This window comes from Dipodomys spectabilis, unplaced genomic scaffold (assembly GCF_019054845.1).
Source record: "Dipodomys spectabilis isolate Male_0828 unplaced genomic scaffold, ASM1905484v1 ptg000075l, whole genome shotgun sequence".
In the NCBI taxonomy this organism is placed as follows: domain Eukaryota; kingdom Metazoa; phylum Chordata; class Mammalia; order Rodentia; family Heteromyidae; genus Dipodomys; species Dipodomys spectabilis.
The window spans coordinates 12,278,999-12,291,101 of NW_024870752.1; the positions used below are offsets into that span (position 1 = coordinate 12,278,999).

General features: G+C 37.6%; 1 protein-coding gene across 8 annotated transcripts in view; it reads left to right on the forward strand.

The window, feature by feature from the left end:
• Mbnl2 (muscleblind like splicing regulator 2) overlaps positions 1-9,518 on the forward strand; it is a 150,315-nt gene extending 140,797 nt beyond the window's left edge. For all 8 annotated transcript variants that reach the window (XM_042682667.1, XM_042682668.1, XM_042682666.1 and 5 more), the window contains one exon: positions 6,706-9,518. In XM_042682667.1, the coding sequence (XP_042538601.1) occupies positions 6,706-6,833 (128 nt within the window). In that variant the 3' untranslated portion in view covers positions 6,834-9,518. The remainder of the gene's footprint in view (positions 1-6,705) is intronic.
• Positions 9,519-12,103: the final 2,585 nt, after the last annotated feature.

Consider the following 12,103-nt stretch of genomic DNA (forward strand, 5'->3'; position numbering starts at 1 on the left):
TTTCTTTCTTTCTGAATAAACACACAACACCCTTGCCTATGTTTTTGTCTTAAACCCTAATATAATGCCAGGAGAGAGAGCCATTTTACTTCGAACAAAACTGCTCATCAAGATGCTACTAAATGTTATAAACATTACAGCTATTCCAACAAACTTCAGTTTGCTCTTCCCAAGAGTGAAACTAATCATATTTGAGAATTTTCTCACAGGGCCTCAGTATATGGCTTTTCTGCACAGATAACAGTACATTTTAAAAGAATGAAATAAAGTACAATACTGCCTTCCCTTAGAACAGTACTCCCACACGATAACGAAAGATGAGTTTTCAAAGTACCCTTCTACATACCATGAATTATCTCTGAGCTTTTCATACCATTAGAGTTTATATTGCTAGAAGATATGCTCCAAAAAGTGCTTGGAAGCATATATTATTGACATGAATAATTATAATTGCTTTAATTAATTACTTTTTATCTAATACCATTTGTTCACCAAGATATAAGTGACATTGGCTTTTGGCTTCAGTAATTCTTTGATTAAATATCAAATTATATTGAGCCACATATACAACTGTCCAACTGTATTTCTGCAGTTTGCTGCAACCAAAATAGTCCAAAGGTTTTTGTATCTCAGACGAGATCCAGGATCCCCTCAGACAGAGGTTGCCATGGAGAAGCGGTGTGGGGAAGTAGGGCAGAGATGAGAAGAAACTAAACGGTAGAGACAAATAGAGCTGTACAATGGAAGTGGTAAAAGGGAATGCATGCAACAGAACAAGGAGAAGAAAACTATGGATGAAGAAAAACAGAGGGCAGAGGTATAGCTAGGTAGAAGAGCACTTTTCTAGTGTGCACAGGTTAGAGACTCAGCAGTTTGGAAGGAGGGAGGGAGGGACAGGGGAAGGAAGAGAGGGAGAGGAGGGAGGAAAAGAAGGAAGGGAGGGAGGGAGGGAAGAAGAAAGGGAAGAAGGGAGAAAGGAAGGAAAGAAGGGAGGGAGGAAAGAAGGAAGGGAGATCAGGATGGTGATCAAGAGGCAAGCCAACTTGATCTTATTTAGGGAAAATTTCACTTCAGTTTTCCATTTTAAAATAAATAATGAATCATATTCATGAACGCCGCAAAACATCCTTTCATGAATTACATTCTGAGGACATGGGGCTCTGTAACCATGGACAAGGACTTCTAAGGAATCTACTGAGGCTAGTTTGCTTTCCTTCCTTCATGAATTTTTCTAGCCCCAACCTAGAATACTTTCCCCCTTTTTTTTTGGATATAACAAAGAGTGGAGGGAACAGGAAGGCATACCTCTTTTCCTTGGATATTTCTCAATTCTGAAATGCCCTGAAGGGTGCAGACATACATCGTGTCCAAAAGGCTCTTTTCCTGCCCTGTTGTTCTCTGTCTTGTGAATGGCCTGGCAGTCTTCTGTTGATGCCAACATGGTAGCATTGTGTCCCCAGTGACTTTGTATTTATTCATGTGTACATGCCAACCACACCTAAGAAGGGCTTCCTGTGGGCCCAACCCCATTCTTGACACCAGAGATGTGTCTTACAGGTGAATTAGCATTCCCTTCAGACTTCAGATATTCAGTGGAACTCAATGATTGTACCAGCCCTGGGCTTGGAAGTTTTTAGGCTGGTGATATCAAGATCCACTGAGCTTCCTTGATTTTTCCAGGCTACACATTTTATAAGATGTAATGTATGCATCTCTGAGAAGTCAGCATTACAAAGGCAGTATTGGATAGCTGTTCACTAAAAGATTTAACCAAAACACCCCTCATTCCTTTTTTCTATTTGTTTTCATGGTTTGGATATAGAGGAACAAATGGTCCTTTCATTGAAATGTTTTCCCTTATCAAAGAACAGTATTCTAATGGATTGAATTATTTAATTAAAAGATGAGTCATCTGACATCACCGCTGCATCTTTGCAATGGGCCCTTTTACAGAAGAAGAATAAACATTTCTAGAAGCCACTTAGAAACTCAGTTTCCAAAGTAAGTCCCTGGAGATAGACCACACAGCAGCAGAGTCAGAAATATTAATACTTGGTAGTCCTGAAATACAAAAGAAACCCTATATTAGTTTACCTTCTTTTATACTTGTTCATGAGGCCTGGCTAGTTCAACCGTTAAGTTCATAGTGCTGGTGAGTTCGAGTCCAATGGTTCCGTTTCTACACAGGCTATTTTGCCTTTGACCAAGATCATTTCTCTCCTCCCCCACTCCATTCTCTCTCTCTTTCGGATGATGATGGATGGCTCAACCTAAATCCATCATCATTAGGGAAGAGACAAGACAGCATGCATATTTCATAACTGATGACTCAGTCAAGGGAGAGATGATGGTATTTTCTTTGTAGGGAGTGGGTGTCTTTTGGCTAAGTGCCCTGTTCCTTGGAGTGAAATCCAAATGTCTGAAAGTTGCAGAACTAACTACCTAGCGGGCCTTCTCTCCTGATCCCACTCACTCTCCCACCCCTGCCTCCTTATATATTGCTACAATTCAAACTGATGCTTGATTCAAGAACAATGATCCAGTCCCGATGCTATCTTCTGTGAGGAGGTGAGGCTGATGTATACACACATGAGCAGCTCATGGTCAAAATCAGCCCGGAGACAGTTGGATGAATTAATTGCTGAAATTCCACCTTCTTTTGCAAAGTGGAAGTCTAAACAAGATGGAACCTGGATATTTTTCAAGTAGCAACTAGCTGGAGCTGAGTAGACGCTGTCACCTCTCTCTCTAACCCTCACATTTATGATCATTTCCTACCTCGACCTAGTAGGCTTATTATTTACAGATTTGTAACTCAGACCGTTTCTTCCTTCTGGGTATGTGTGTGTGCCAATACTATAGCTTGAACTCAGGGCCTGGTGCTCTTGCCTGGCTGTTTTTATTCAAGGCTGGCACTCTACTACTTGAGCCACAGCTCTACTTCTAGCTTTTTTGCTGATCAATGGGAGAGAAGAATCTCACAGGCTTTTCTTCCAGGGCTGGCTTCAAACCACAATCCTCAGATCTCAGCCTCCCGAGTAGTATTACAGTCATGAGCCACTAGCACCTGGCCAGTAAGTTTTAGCTGCCATTGGCTATTCATGATTCACAGAGACTGGGAATTATTAAATGGCTGTTACTAACGCATCTGCTAAGATCATCTGTTTTTCTTGGGAACCATTTGTGCTTGTTTTTCAACAAATAAATATGACACTAATCATAGACTAGGTTCACAAAGAAGTAACAAGACTATATACTAAGCAGAATCACTAGCTTCTTAAATCCAACTGCTTTGGAAAGATAGTTTCATTCCTTTGGCATGAGTTCTTTTCCATATGAATAAGTAGGCTCTCCTATAACCAACTGATACTTTAAGGTCACAAATATTCCTGTTACAACCAGAGAGGCCACTGGAAACTTTGGAGGCCACTTCTGATTTGAGATCACGTGTGCCTTTACTTTATAAATAGAATGGTGGATTTTGTGGGCATCAGCTCTTCTCATTTTTATGTATTCTCCTACAGTGGAAAAAGGAGTTGAAAACAAAGCTTTCCATTCAGAATTCTGGTTCACCATACAGGATTGGCTAGAATCTTAAGAATTTAACCTCCATTTTCTGTCATGTTTTCTATGACATAAAATACTACTTGCTTAAGAGGATAGTCCATTAATGAGACAGATAGAGAATGCACCCTGCCCATTACATTGGATTCTCTTTGTATTGCCGTGACTTCTCGAGCTGATGTTTCTTAACCTCTGGAACAGTGGTGCTCTGGTTAGATGGGATGGTGTATTGCTGTGAGCAAATATCCTTTTAGCATCCACTGGGAGGCACCCTGGGTGGGATGTAATTGGCCACTCAAGACTAGCAGTTTCACAGGACCCCCTGTCATATCTCCCCCTCTGTCTCTTCCACACCAACCAGATCAGTCACATGCTCCCCTGGGGTCCTGTCTGCCATCACAGGTGTCAATCAAAGAGGCTATAGTTAAATAAGAAGCATCCATTGGCAACTGGTCTTCATGTGGATTCTCATGTGGTCTGTTTCCAGGGTATATTTGATCCCAGAGTGCACATAATTCAAACTGTACCCACAAGTTATTCTTCTCTGAAAGAAAAATGAATATTTGTAAGACAAAATGTTGCTGCCCCAAAATTGGTCATTCTAAGGAGAAACGCTCAAAGCTTTATCCATCTCCTAAAATCAAATCCCATAAACTACTTACAGTTCATCACACCATCTGGGAGTATAGTTGTTTTTCCATACCATGTGTATAAGCCATAAGGAAGCCAGAGACTAGGCCAGGGTAGACAGAGTGTTTAGGCCCAGGTACCAGGCAACAGTGATAGCCTCAAGTTGAGCAGCACCACAGCTCATGTCTGTCTGTCCTTATCCATCTATTGGGTGTAGAAGACAGTGGCAGATGGGCAGACCCATCCTGGTAAAATAGCCAGGTAACCTCAGACCTGATTTTCAATGCACTTAAAACTCAGTGATCATAATGGCTCTTAGTTGAATACAAGTTCAGTGCATTGGAATTCATTTCCATAATGCAAATTATGATTTGCCCGTTGGCTGGCTTTTTGTGAGGGTGCTTTTCTTTCCAGGTGGTTCAAAATTTCATTCTCTAAGTGGCATTTTGGCATTTTGCAACAATGCAAATATATTTTTAAGTATTCACTATTATATTATCAACTTAAGAAATGACAGGATTTTTTCCATAAGTATTTCAGAGAAATTCTTGCTAAAATAGGAGAAAATAGAAAGCTGGGACATGATTTTATATCTTAGGCATATTTTTGTTTGAAAAGCTTACCAATAGTACTGAAGCACAAGAATGAAATAGAACAGTTGTCTGTAGATCACGCCGGGAATCCTAGTTACTCAGGAGGCTGAGATCTGGAGGATCACAGTTCAATTCCAGCCTAGGCAGAAAAGTCTATAAGACCCTATCTCCAAAATGACCAGCAAAAAGCTAAGCTAGAGGCAAGGCTTAAGTGGTAGATTACCTGACAAGCAAATTCAAGGCTCTCAGTTCAAACTCCAATACTGACCAAAAAAAATAATAATCAAATATTCAAACATAAAATTAAGGGGCTGGGAAGTTGGCTCTAGTGGTAGAGTGCTTGCCTTGCAAGCATGAGGCCCTGGGTTTGATTCCTCAGCACCACATTAGCAGAAAAAACAGGAAGTAGTGCTGTGGCTCTAGTGGTAGAGTGCTAGCCTTGACTGAAGAGCTGAGGGACAGCGCCCAGGACCAAAAAAAACTAAAGTGATAAACTGACCGTTTGACCAACATAAATTACAACAATAATATGCAAAGTTATGTGATAATAGTATCTACATACTAGAACTGTAATCATATTTACATGTATATATTATACATTATTTTGTTCCTATCTGTATGTGCATTAAGGAATGGCATTTTTCCCTAGGTAGCTTTAAATTCCAAGAATTTTTTTTTTTTAAGAATGATCTCAATACTAGTTTTCTGCTTTCAGTTGGTATAAATATTTAATGTAAGTTCTTGCATTTTTATCAGCTGTCTACACATCAGTACGTTTCTGTGAAATAAAGAATGTGCTTATTTACTTCATGGGTAAAACCATTGGAGTGTGCTAAAACTATGGCTTCTAAACTTCAGGCGTCTCATTCAGAGGGGGAAAATACCACTTGTATGAATTTTTTGACATAATGGTATAATAAATTGTAGTTTTAGAAATGAAGCTTTTCCTGGAAATTGAATTCCCATGTCTAAGAATATTTTTAGATCATTACTCCCAAAGAATTTTTATCAGTTATTTTCTAAACAAAGACCCTTGGATAGTTTAGTAAATACATTTTAATTTATTAGTTACACAAAGTTTAGTCAAAACATTGTGGCAAGAATAAGTGTTCTTGTTAGAATATCTTCAAAACTTGGCATTTAATGTGGCACCTAATGGAGTAGCTCAAATAGGCCAAACTCTGTTCTTTGTAAACGCTTGGAATAGGAAATGAACTTGGCAGTCAGACCAGAGGAATCACAGTTGTTTTTGGTTAGCCTTGCCTATGCTTTATCAGTGCTTTAGTTTTATTAAGAATATTTTAAATGCTTGATTAGATTGGTATTCATCTTTCCCTTTTAATAAGTGACATTCAGATGTGCTTTGAATTTGAAACTGGTTGTTGTTATATTTGGGGAACAAATTTCCATTGATGGGACTGTATCTCTGAATTCTAAGTCAATAGATGAATAATATCTGACTAGTGATACATTGCAAATATTTATGTCTTAGTTTACAAAGAGCTTTACAAGTGCAGACAAATCCTCCAGCCAGACTTCTTGATCACCATAGCAAATATTAGCTGGATAACAATGGAGGAATATAACCAAGGGAGATGAAGCAAAAGGTTGCTTAGGAAGAGAATAAGACCTAACCAGACTGCATGACTATGTGTGTCCTGTTGCAACCTTACAGGAAACTGTGCATTGTCATTCTCTACGGTGGCCACATAGCAGAAGTGGCTGAGTGTAAAATTTTTTCAGTATGAACGATGGAGATTGGGCAAAAATAGAATCACATCCAAATTATAAGAAAATGGGAGAAAGTTCTCCCTTTCAAATGGCTGCTTGCAAAAAAAAAAAAAAAAGAGTGAACGTTAAACTCATTCTCTTCCTTCCCAGAAGGTGTCCTAATCTTGCTTGTCTTTTTCTTTAACAGATAATTCTGAAATAATCAGCAGAAACGGAATGGAATGCCAAGAATCCGCATTGAGAATAACTAAACATTGTTACTGTACATACTATCCTGTTTCCTCCTCCATAGAATTGCCACAAACTGCATGCTAAATAAAGATTTAGTTCTTCTGGACAGATCAGAACTCTAAGAAGTAGTGCTGCTATATCCATATATGAGTATTAAATATGGTATGCTTAGTATATTCCAACCTAAGATAGTTAACTACCTGAGACCAGCTGTGATGTTTAAGGACATAAAAGGATACAGTTTACTTTTAAAAGAGTTTCTAAACATAGTTTCTGTCCTAGGAATATTGTCTTATCTCCATAACTATAGCAAAAAGCCCAGCCAATAGGACTCATTTCGATTCAGAATATTTCAAATTTAGCAATAAATGATTAGCATTAGTTTAAAAAAAGAAACACCTATTCCAAGGGCAGGTTCAATTCTAACTCGAATCACTATCATATCGTTTACTCACGGAATCAAAGGGGAATCTTTCACTTCTTGATGGAATGCACGCTGCAGCAAAGATAAGAAGTGAAGTAAAACAGATACCTGCTCCTGCAGGTCTAAAATCGAATGCAAGTTCAAGCACAAGTACTGGGACACATCCAAGTGTGGGATTTGGTTAGCCTGGAGATGCCGCATTGAATCCTATGATTCTAGAATAACATTAAATAGATTGAAAATGAAACTTTGCACGGTATGAGCTTCATACCCCACCCAACAAAGTCTTGAAGGTATTATTTTACAAGTATATTTTTAAAGTTGTTTTATAAGAGAGACTTTGTAGAAGTGCCTAGATTTTGCCAGACTTCATCCAGCTTGACAAGAATGAGAGGCCCAAGCCAACAGTTTAATCTCAAGGATTAGCCTTTCAAACTCACCATCCAGTTGCCTGTTACAGAATAACTCTTCTAATAGAAACCTAGTCAAACAAGGAAGCTGTAGGTGAGGAGATCTGTATAATATTCTAATTTAAGTAAGTTTGAGTTTAGTCACTGCAAATCCAACTGTGACTTTAATCTAAATTACTATGTAAACAAAAAAAGTAGATAGTTTTCACTTTTTAAAAAAATCCATTACTGTTTTTGCATTTCAAAAGTTGGATAAAGGGTTGTAACTAACTACCGCATGGAGAAAAAAAACTAGTTCTTTTAATTCTTTCACTTAAAGCATATTTTATGTCTCAAAAGTATAAAAAACTTTAATACAAGTACATACATATTATATATACACATACATATATACTATATATGGATAAAACATATTTTAATGTTGTTTACTTTTTTAAATACTTGGTTGATCTTCAAGGTAATAGCGATACAATTAAATTTTGTTCAGAAAGTTTGTTTTAAAGTTTATTTTAAGCACTATCGTACCAAATATTTCATATTTCACATTTTATATGTTGCACATAGCCTATACAGTACCTACATAGTTTTTAAATTATTGTTTAAGAAACACAACAGCTGTTATAAATGGATATTACTTGTAATTGTTTAAAACATCCATTTTCTTTGTGAACATTTTAGTGATTGAAGTATTTTGACTTTTGAGATTGAATGTAAAATATTTTAAATTTTGGCATCATCGCCTACTCTGAAAACTAGATGCATCAACCATGTCTTTTTTTTTTTTTTTTTGGTTTGAGAAAAAAAAGAAATCTGCATTTTAATTCATGTTGGTCAAAGTCCAATTACTATCTATTTGTCTTATATAGTAGATCTGATAATCCTATCAAAAGAAAATCACATTCTAATTGTAATCTTACCTAGTGCTTGTATTGTTGAGTTTGTTTTTAATTTGTGGAAAGGTATTGTATCTAACTTGTATTCCTTTGATAGTCTCATCTTTATGTATTATTGATATTTGTAATTTTCTCAGCTATAACAATGTAGTTACGCTACAACTTGCCTAAACATTCAAACTTGTTTCCTTTTTTCTTTTACTTTTTCTTTGTTTATACATTTAACCTCACCTAAAACATAGTATACATTACTAAGAAGTAAATTACAGGAATCATTGAAATATTTTTGTAGACTAATTGTTGTAACATTGTCTCTTTTTTTCCTTTCATTTCATTACTTTAATTTTTTTAATTACTAGCACACAACTATTTTCAGCCCTTTAATAAGGGAGCATCAAAAACATCACTTGTATCCCCAAGCGAATATAGATGACTGTATTTTTTACTACGATATCCATTTTCCAGAATTGTGATTATAATATGCAAAGAGTCATAAATATGCCATTTACAGTAAGAAGGAGGCAAGGCAAATGCATAGATGTACAAATATATGTACAACAGATTTTGCTTTTTATTTATTTATAATGTAATTTTATAGAATAATTCTGGGATTTGAGAGGATCTAAAACTATTTTTCTGTATAAATATTATTTGCCAAAAGTTTGTTTATATTCAGAAGTCTGACTATGATGAATAAATCTTAAATGCTTTGTTTAATTACAAAAACAAAAAATCACCAATATCCAAGACATGAATATATCAATTCAACAAATACTGTAGAGACTAACGTCCACTTGTATGGGAGTCACATTTCACTCTTGGTTTTCAGGAAATAACAGCACTTCATGGAAATATTCTTTCAGCCATATGCCACTGGTAACATTTCTACTAAATCTTTCTGTAACACTTCAAAATTTTCTCCTTAGTTCTATCTTACAGTGTAAGCAGGAGTCTAATTTGTATCAATTCTATGTTTTGGTTGTAATATTCAGTTCACTCACCCAATGTACAACCAATGAAATAAAAGAAGCATTTAAAAGGATTGTGTGGTCTTCTCTCCTTTTTGTTTTGGACAATTAGCTGAACAAAAGATTTTTACATTCATATGCATAATGTTAGGGGATATCAAGAAAGACCAAATTCTGGCTTGATTTTGCTTTGAGCTTTGACTTTTTCCGAAGCTAGAAGAAAAAAAAAAAAAGAACTTGCTCATCAAAATGCATTGACTTTTTTTAATTCTTCTTTTTCCTATCCTTAAGTAGTTGCACAAAGGAGTTGGGAGTTGCCATTTAACAAAACAGTCTATGAATGTCTCCATCGATGTCACCCTTTTCAACAGCACACCCATCCCTCTTACCCACCCCTTCCCTCACGCATCTTAGTTTTGTAAGATATCCACTGAATGTTTTGCTGCATCCTCCTTGTCTTCTTCATCCCTTTTCCCCTTGACTCCACCCCACTCATTTCAAGTACCCACTTCCTTCCTGATGTTTTAGACAATTTTAAACACATCCACATGTAGAAGTCTTTTTAGTCCTCTTTAATATTACCCCTCAGAATCCACACCACCACTCAGCTGTCTTCTTCAAGCCTGTGATAATGAATTCTGACTGATGATACAAATGTGAGCATCCATAAGGAAAGGGGGAATGCGTCCATTTCATAAGGAGACAAGAAAGCACCCACTAACCTAAAATGTGGCTTTCAGTCAGCACTGGAGTGGACAGCATGACTTAGAACTGAGGTGGCACACAGAGCCAGAAAGACAAGTTCTGTTCTCTGGGGTCCTGGCCAAGCGAACACCAGGCAAAATGGATGCAATAAAGGGGGTGACCTGAGTTCCTGCTGTTTCATAGGCCCTCTCCTCCTCCTCAGCAGACAAAGGGACCCCTGGATTTCCTTCCTCAGCTCTGTGAGACCCAGGGTGTTTCTCAAGGAAGATGCTACCTGCTTTTTGGTGTCTTGGTCCATCTTCTGTTGCTATAGTAACATCTGAGTGTGGAGGATTCATGCAGGATAGAGGCTTATCCGAATCACAGTTTGGGAGGCTGAGAAACCCAAGAGCCTGGTGGTAGTGTGGATTCTGCCTTCACTGGGGAAGGAACCAGGCTTCAAGGCAAATAGCCAAAAATGCCCGGGCAGAACAGACCCAGCCTCACATGATGGCAAACTTCTCTCACAGGAATGAAGCCAGTCTCGTCAAGGTGAGGATGTTTTTCTTTCCCCGGGAATTGACACAGTCCAGAAAAAGGACTGCAATCCCATTGATGGACATATTCACTCTATAAAAGTCCCACATCTCTCACCATTATGAATAGTGGTAAACTAAATTGCAGCGTGAGTTCAGCAGGACACAAACCAGAGCAGGCAAGATCCACTATTCCTTATCATTCTGGGGTTGGCAGAAGTTACCTTCTGAACCAGGTGACCTGTATGCATTTGTATTCCCAGCTACTTAGGAGCTTCACCATGTAAAGCCAGCCAGCCTTGGCAAAAGCACAAGATCCTGTCTCAAAAACAAACACAAAAGGACCGGGGGGGGGGGGGGGGGGGGGTGTTGTATCTCAAACAGCTGAGTGCTTGTCTAGCAAGCATGAGGCCTTGGGGTCAATACCTGCTACTGCCAAGAAGAAAGAAAGGAAAAGCACACCCTCTGCAGGCCAAGATGGGAATATTACAGAGAAGGTTCCCTGTGGCAGATTTAAAGCCTCCTACTGTGTGGTAATGGTGCCTTTCACAAAGGCAGAAAACACACTCATCAAATCAAACATACAAATAAAGCTGTGTGCATTTGAACCTCTCCTGTTAGGATTTTCAAGCATAGAAGCACTTTGAACATTTTTTGTATCTGTTTTAAAAAAAGTCTATACATTTGCATGAGCAAGTTTTTAGTGCAGAAGACGTATGTCATCAGTCACGTTTTACCAAAAGAAAAAACACATTTTTCATGCATCTTTATTGTGTTTATAAAGGCGATATACGTAGGGATTACAGTTACATAAGTTGGGTAATGAGTACATTTCTTTTTGGAGAATGTCATGCCTTCCCTTGCTCTCTCCCAGTTTTCCCTCCTGTGTCCACCCATAAGCTATATAGTTCATTTTCTACATAGTATCCAGCGAGCACCACTGCTGCACCTGTGGTCTTACCATTTCTCTGCCCTCCTTTGTCCTCACAAAGACAAATGAATGAACAAATAAGACAAAAAGGAAAGAAAACGTAAACAGCAACAAAGAATAAAACCTCTCCTTTCCACTTCCTAGAGTTCATTTCAATAAATGTTATATGATCAGATGCACACTGGCAGTGTACCTTTGTATTTCTCTCCTAAGAGTAACCTCCTTTGGTCCCACTGTGTGTTAGTATCTAGAGATCTGTACAATTTATCATGTTTGTTATTTAAAAACCACTTTTGTTAGTAGAAAGTTCAAGGTGCCAAGTTTAGAGAGCAATTTGTTATTTTAGATGAAAAATTGAAGACCAACGGTACTTATTTTTTTTTACTACTGGTTTTATGAAGTATAATTTTCAGCAGTAGACTTACATTTTATGTAACACCTCCAAATGAAAAAATGCATCTTAAACCTAAGAGGATTTTTTAAGCTCTACATAATTAATTCAGCAAAG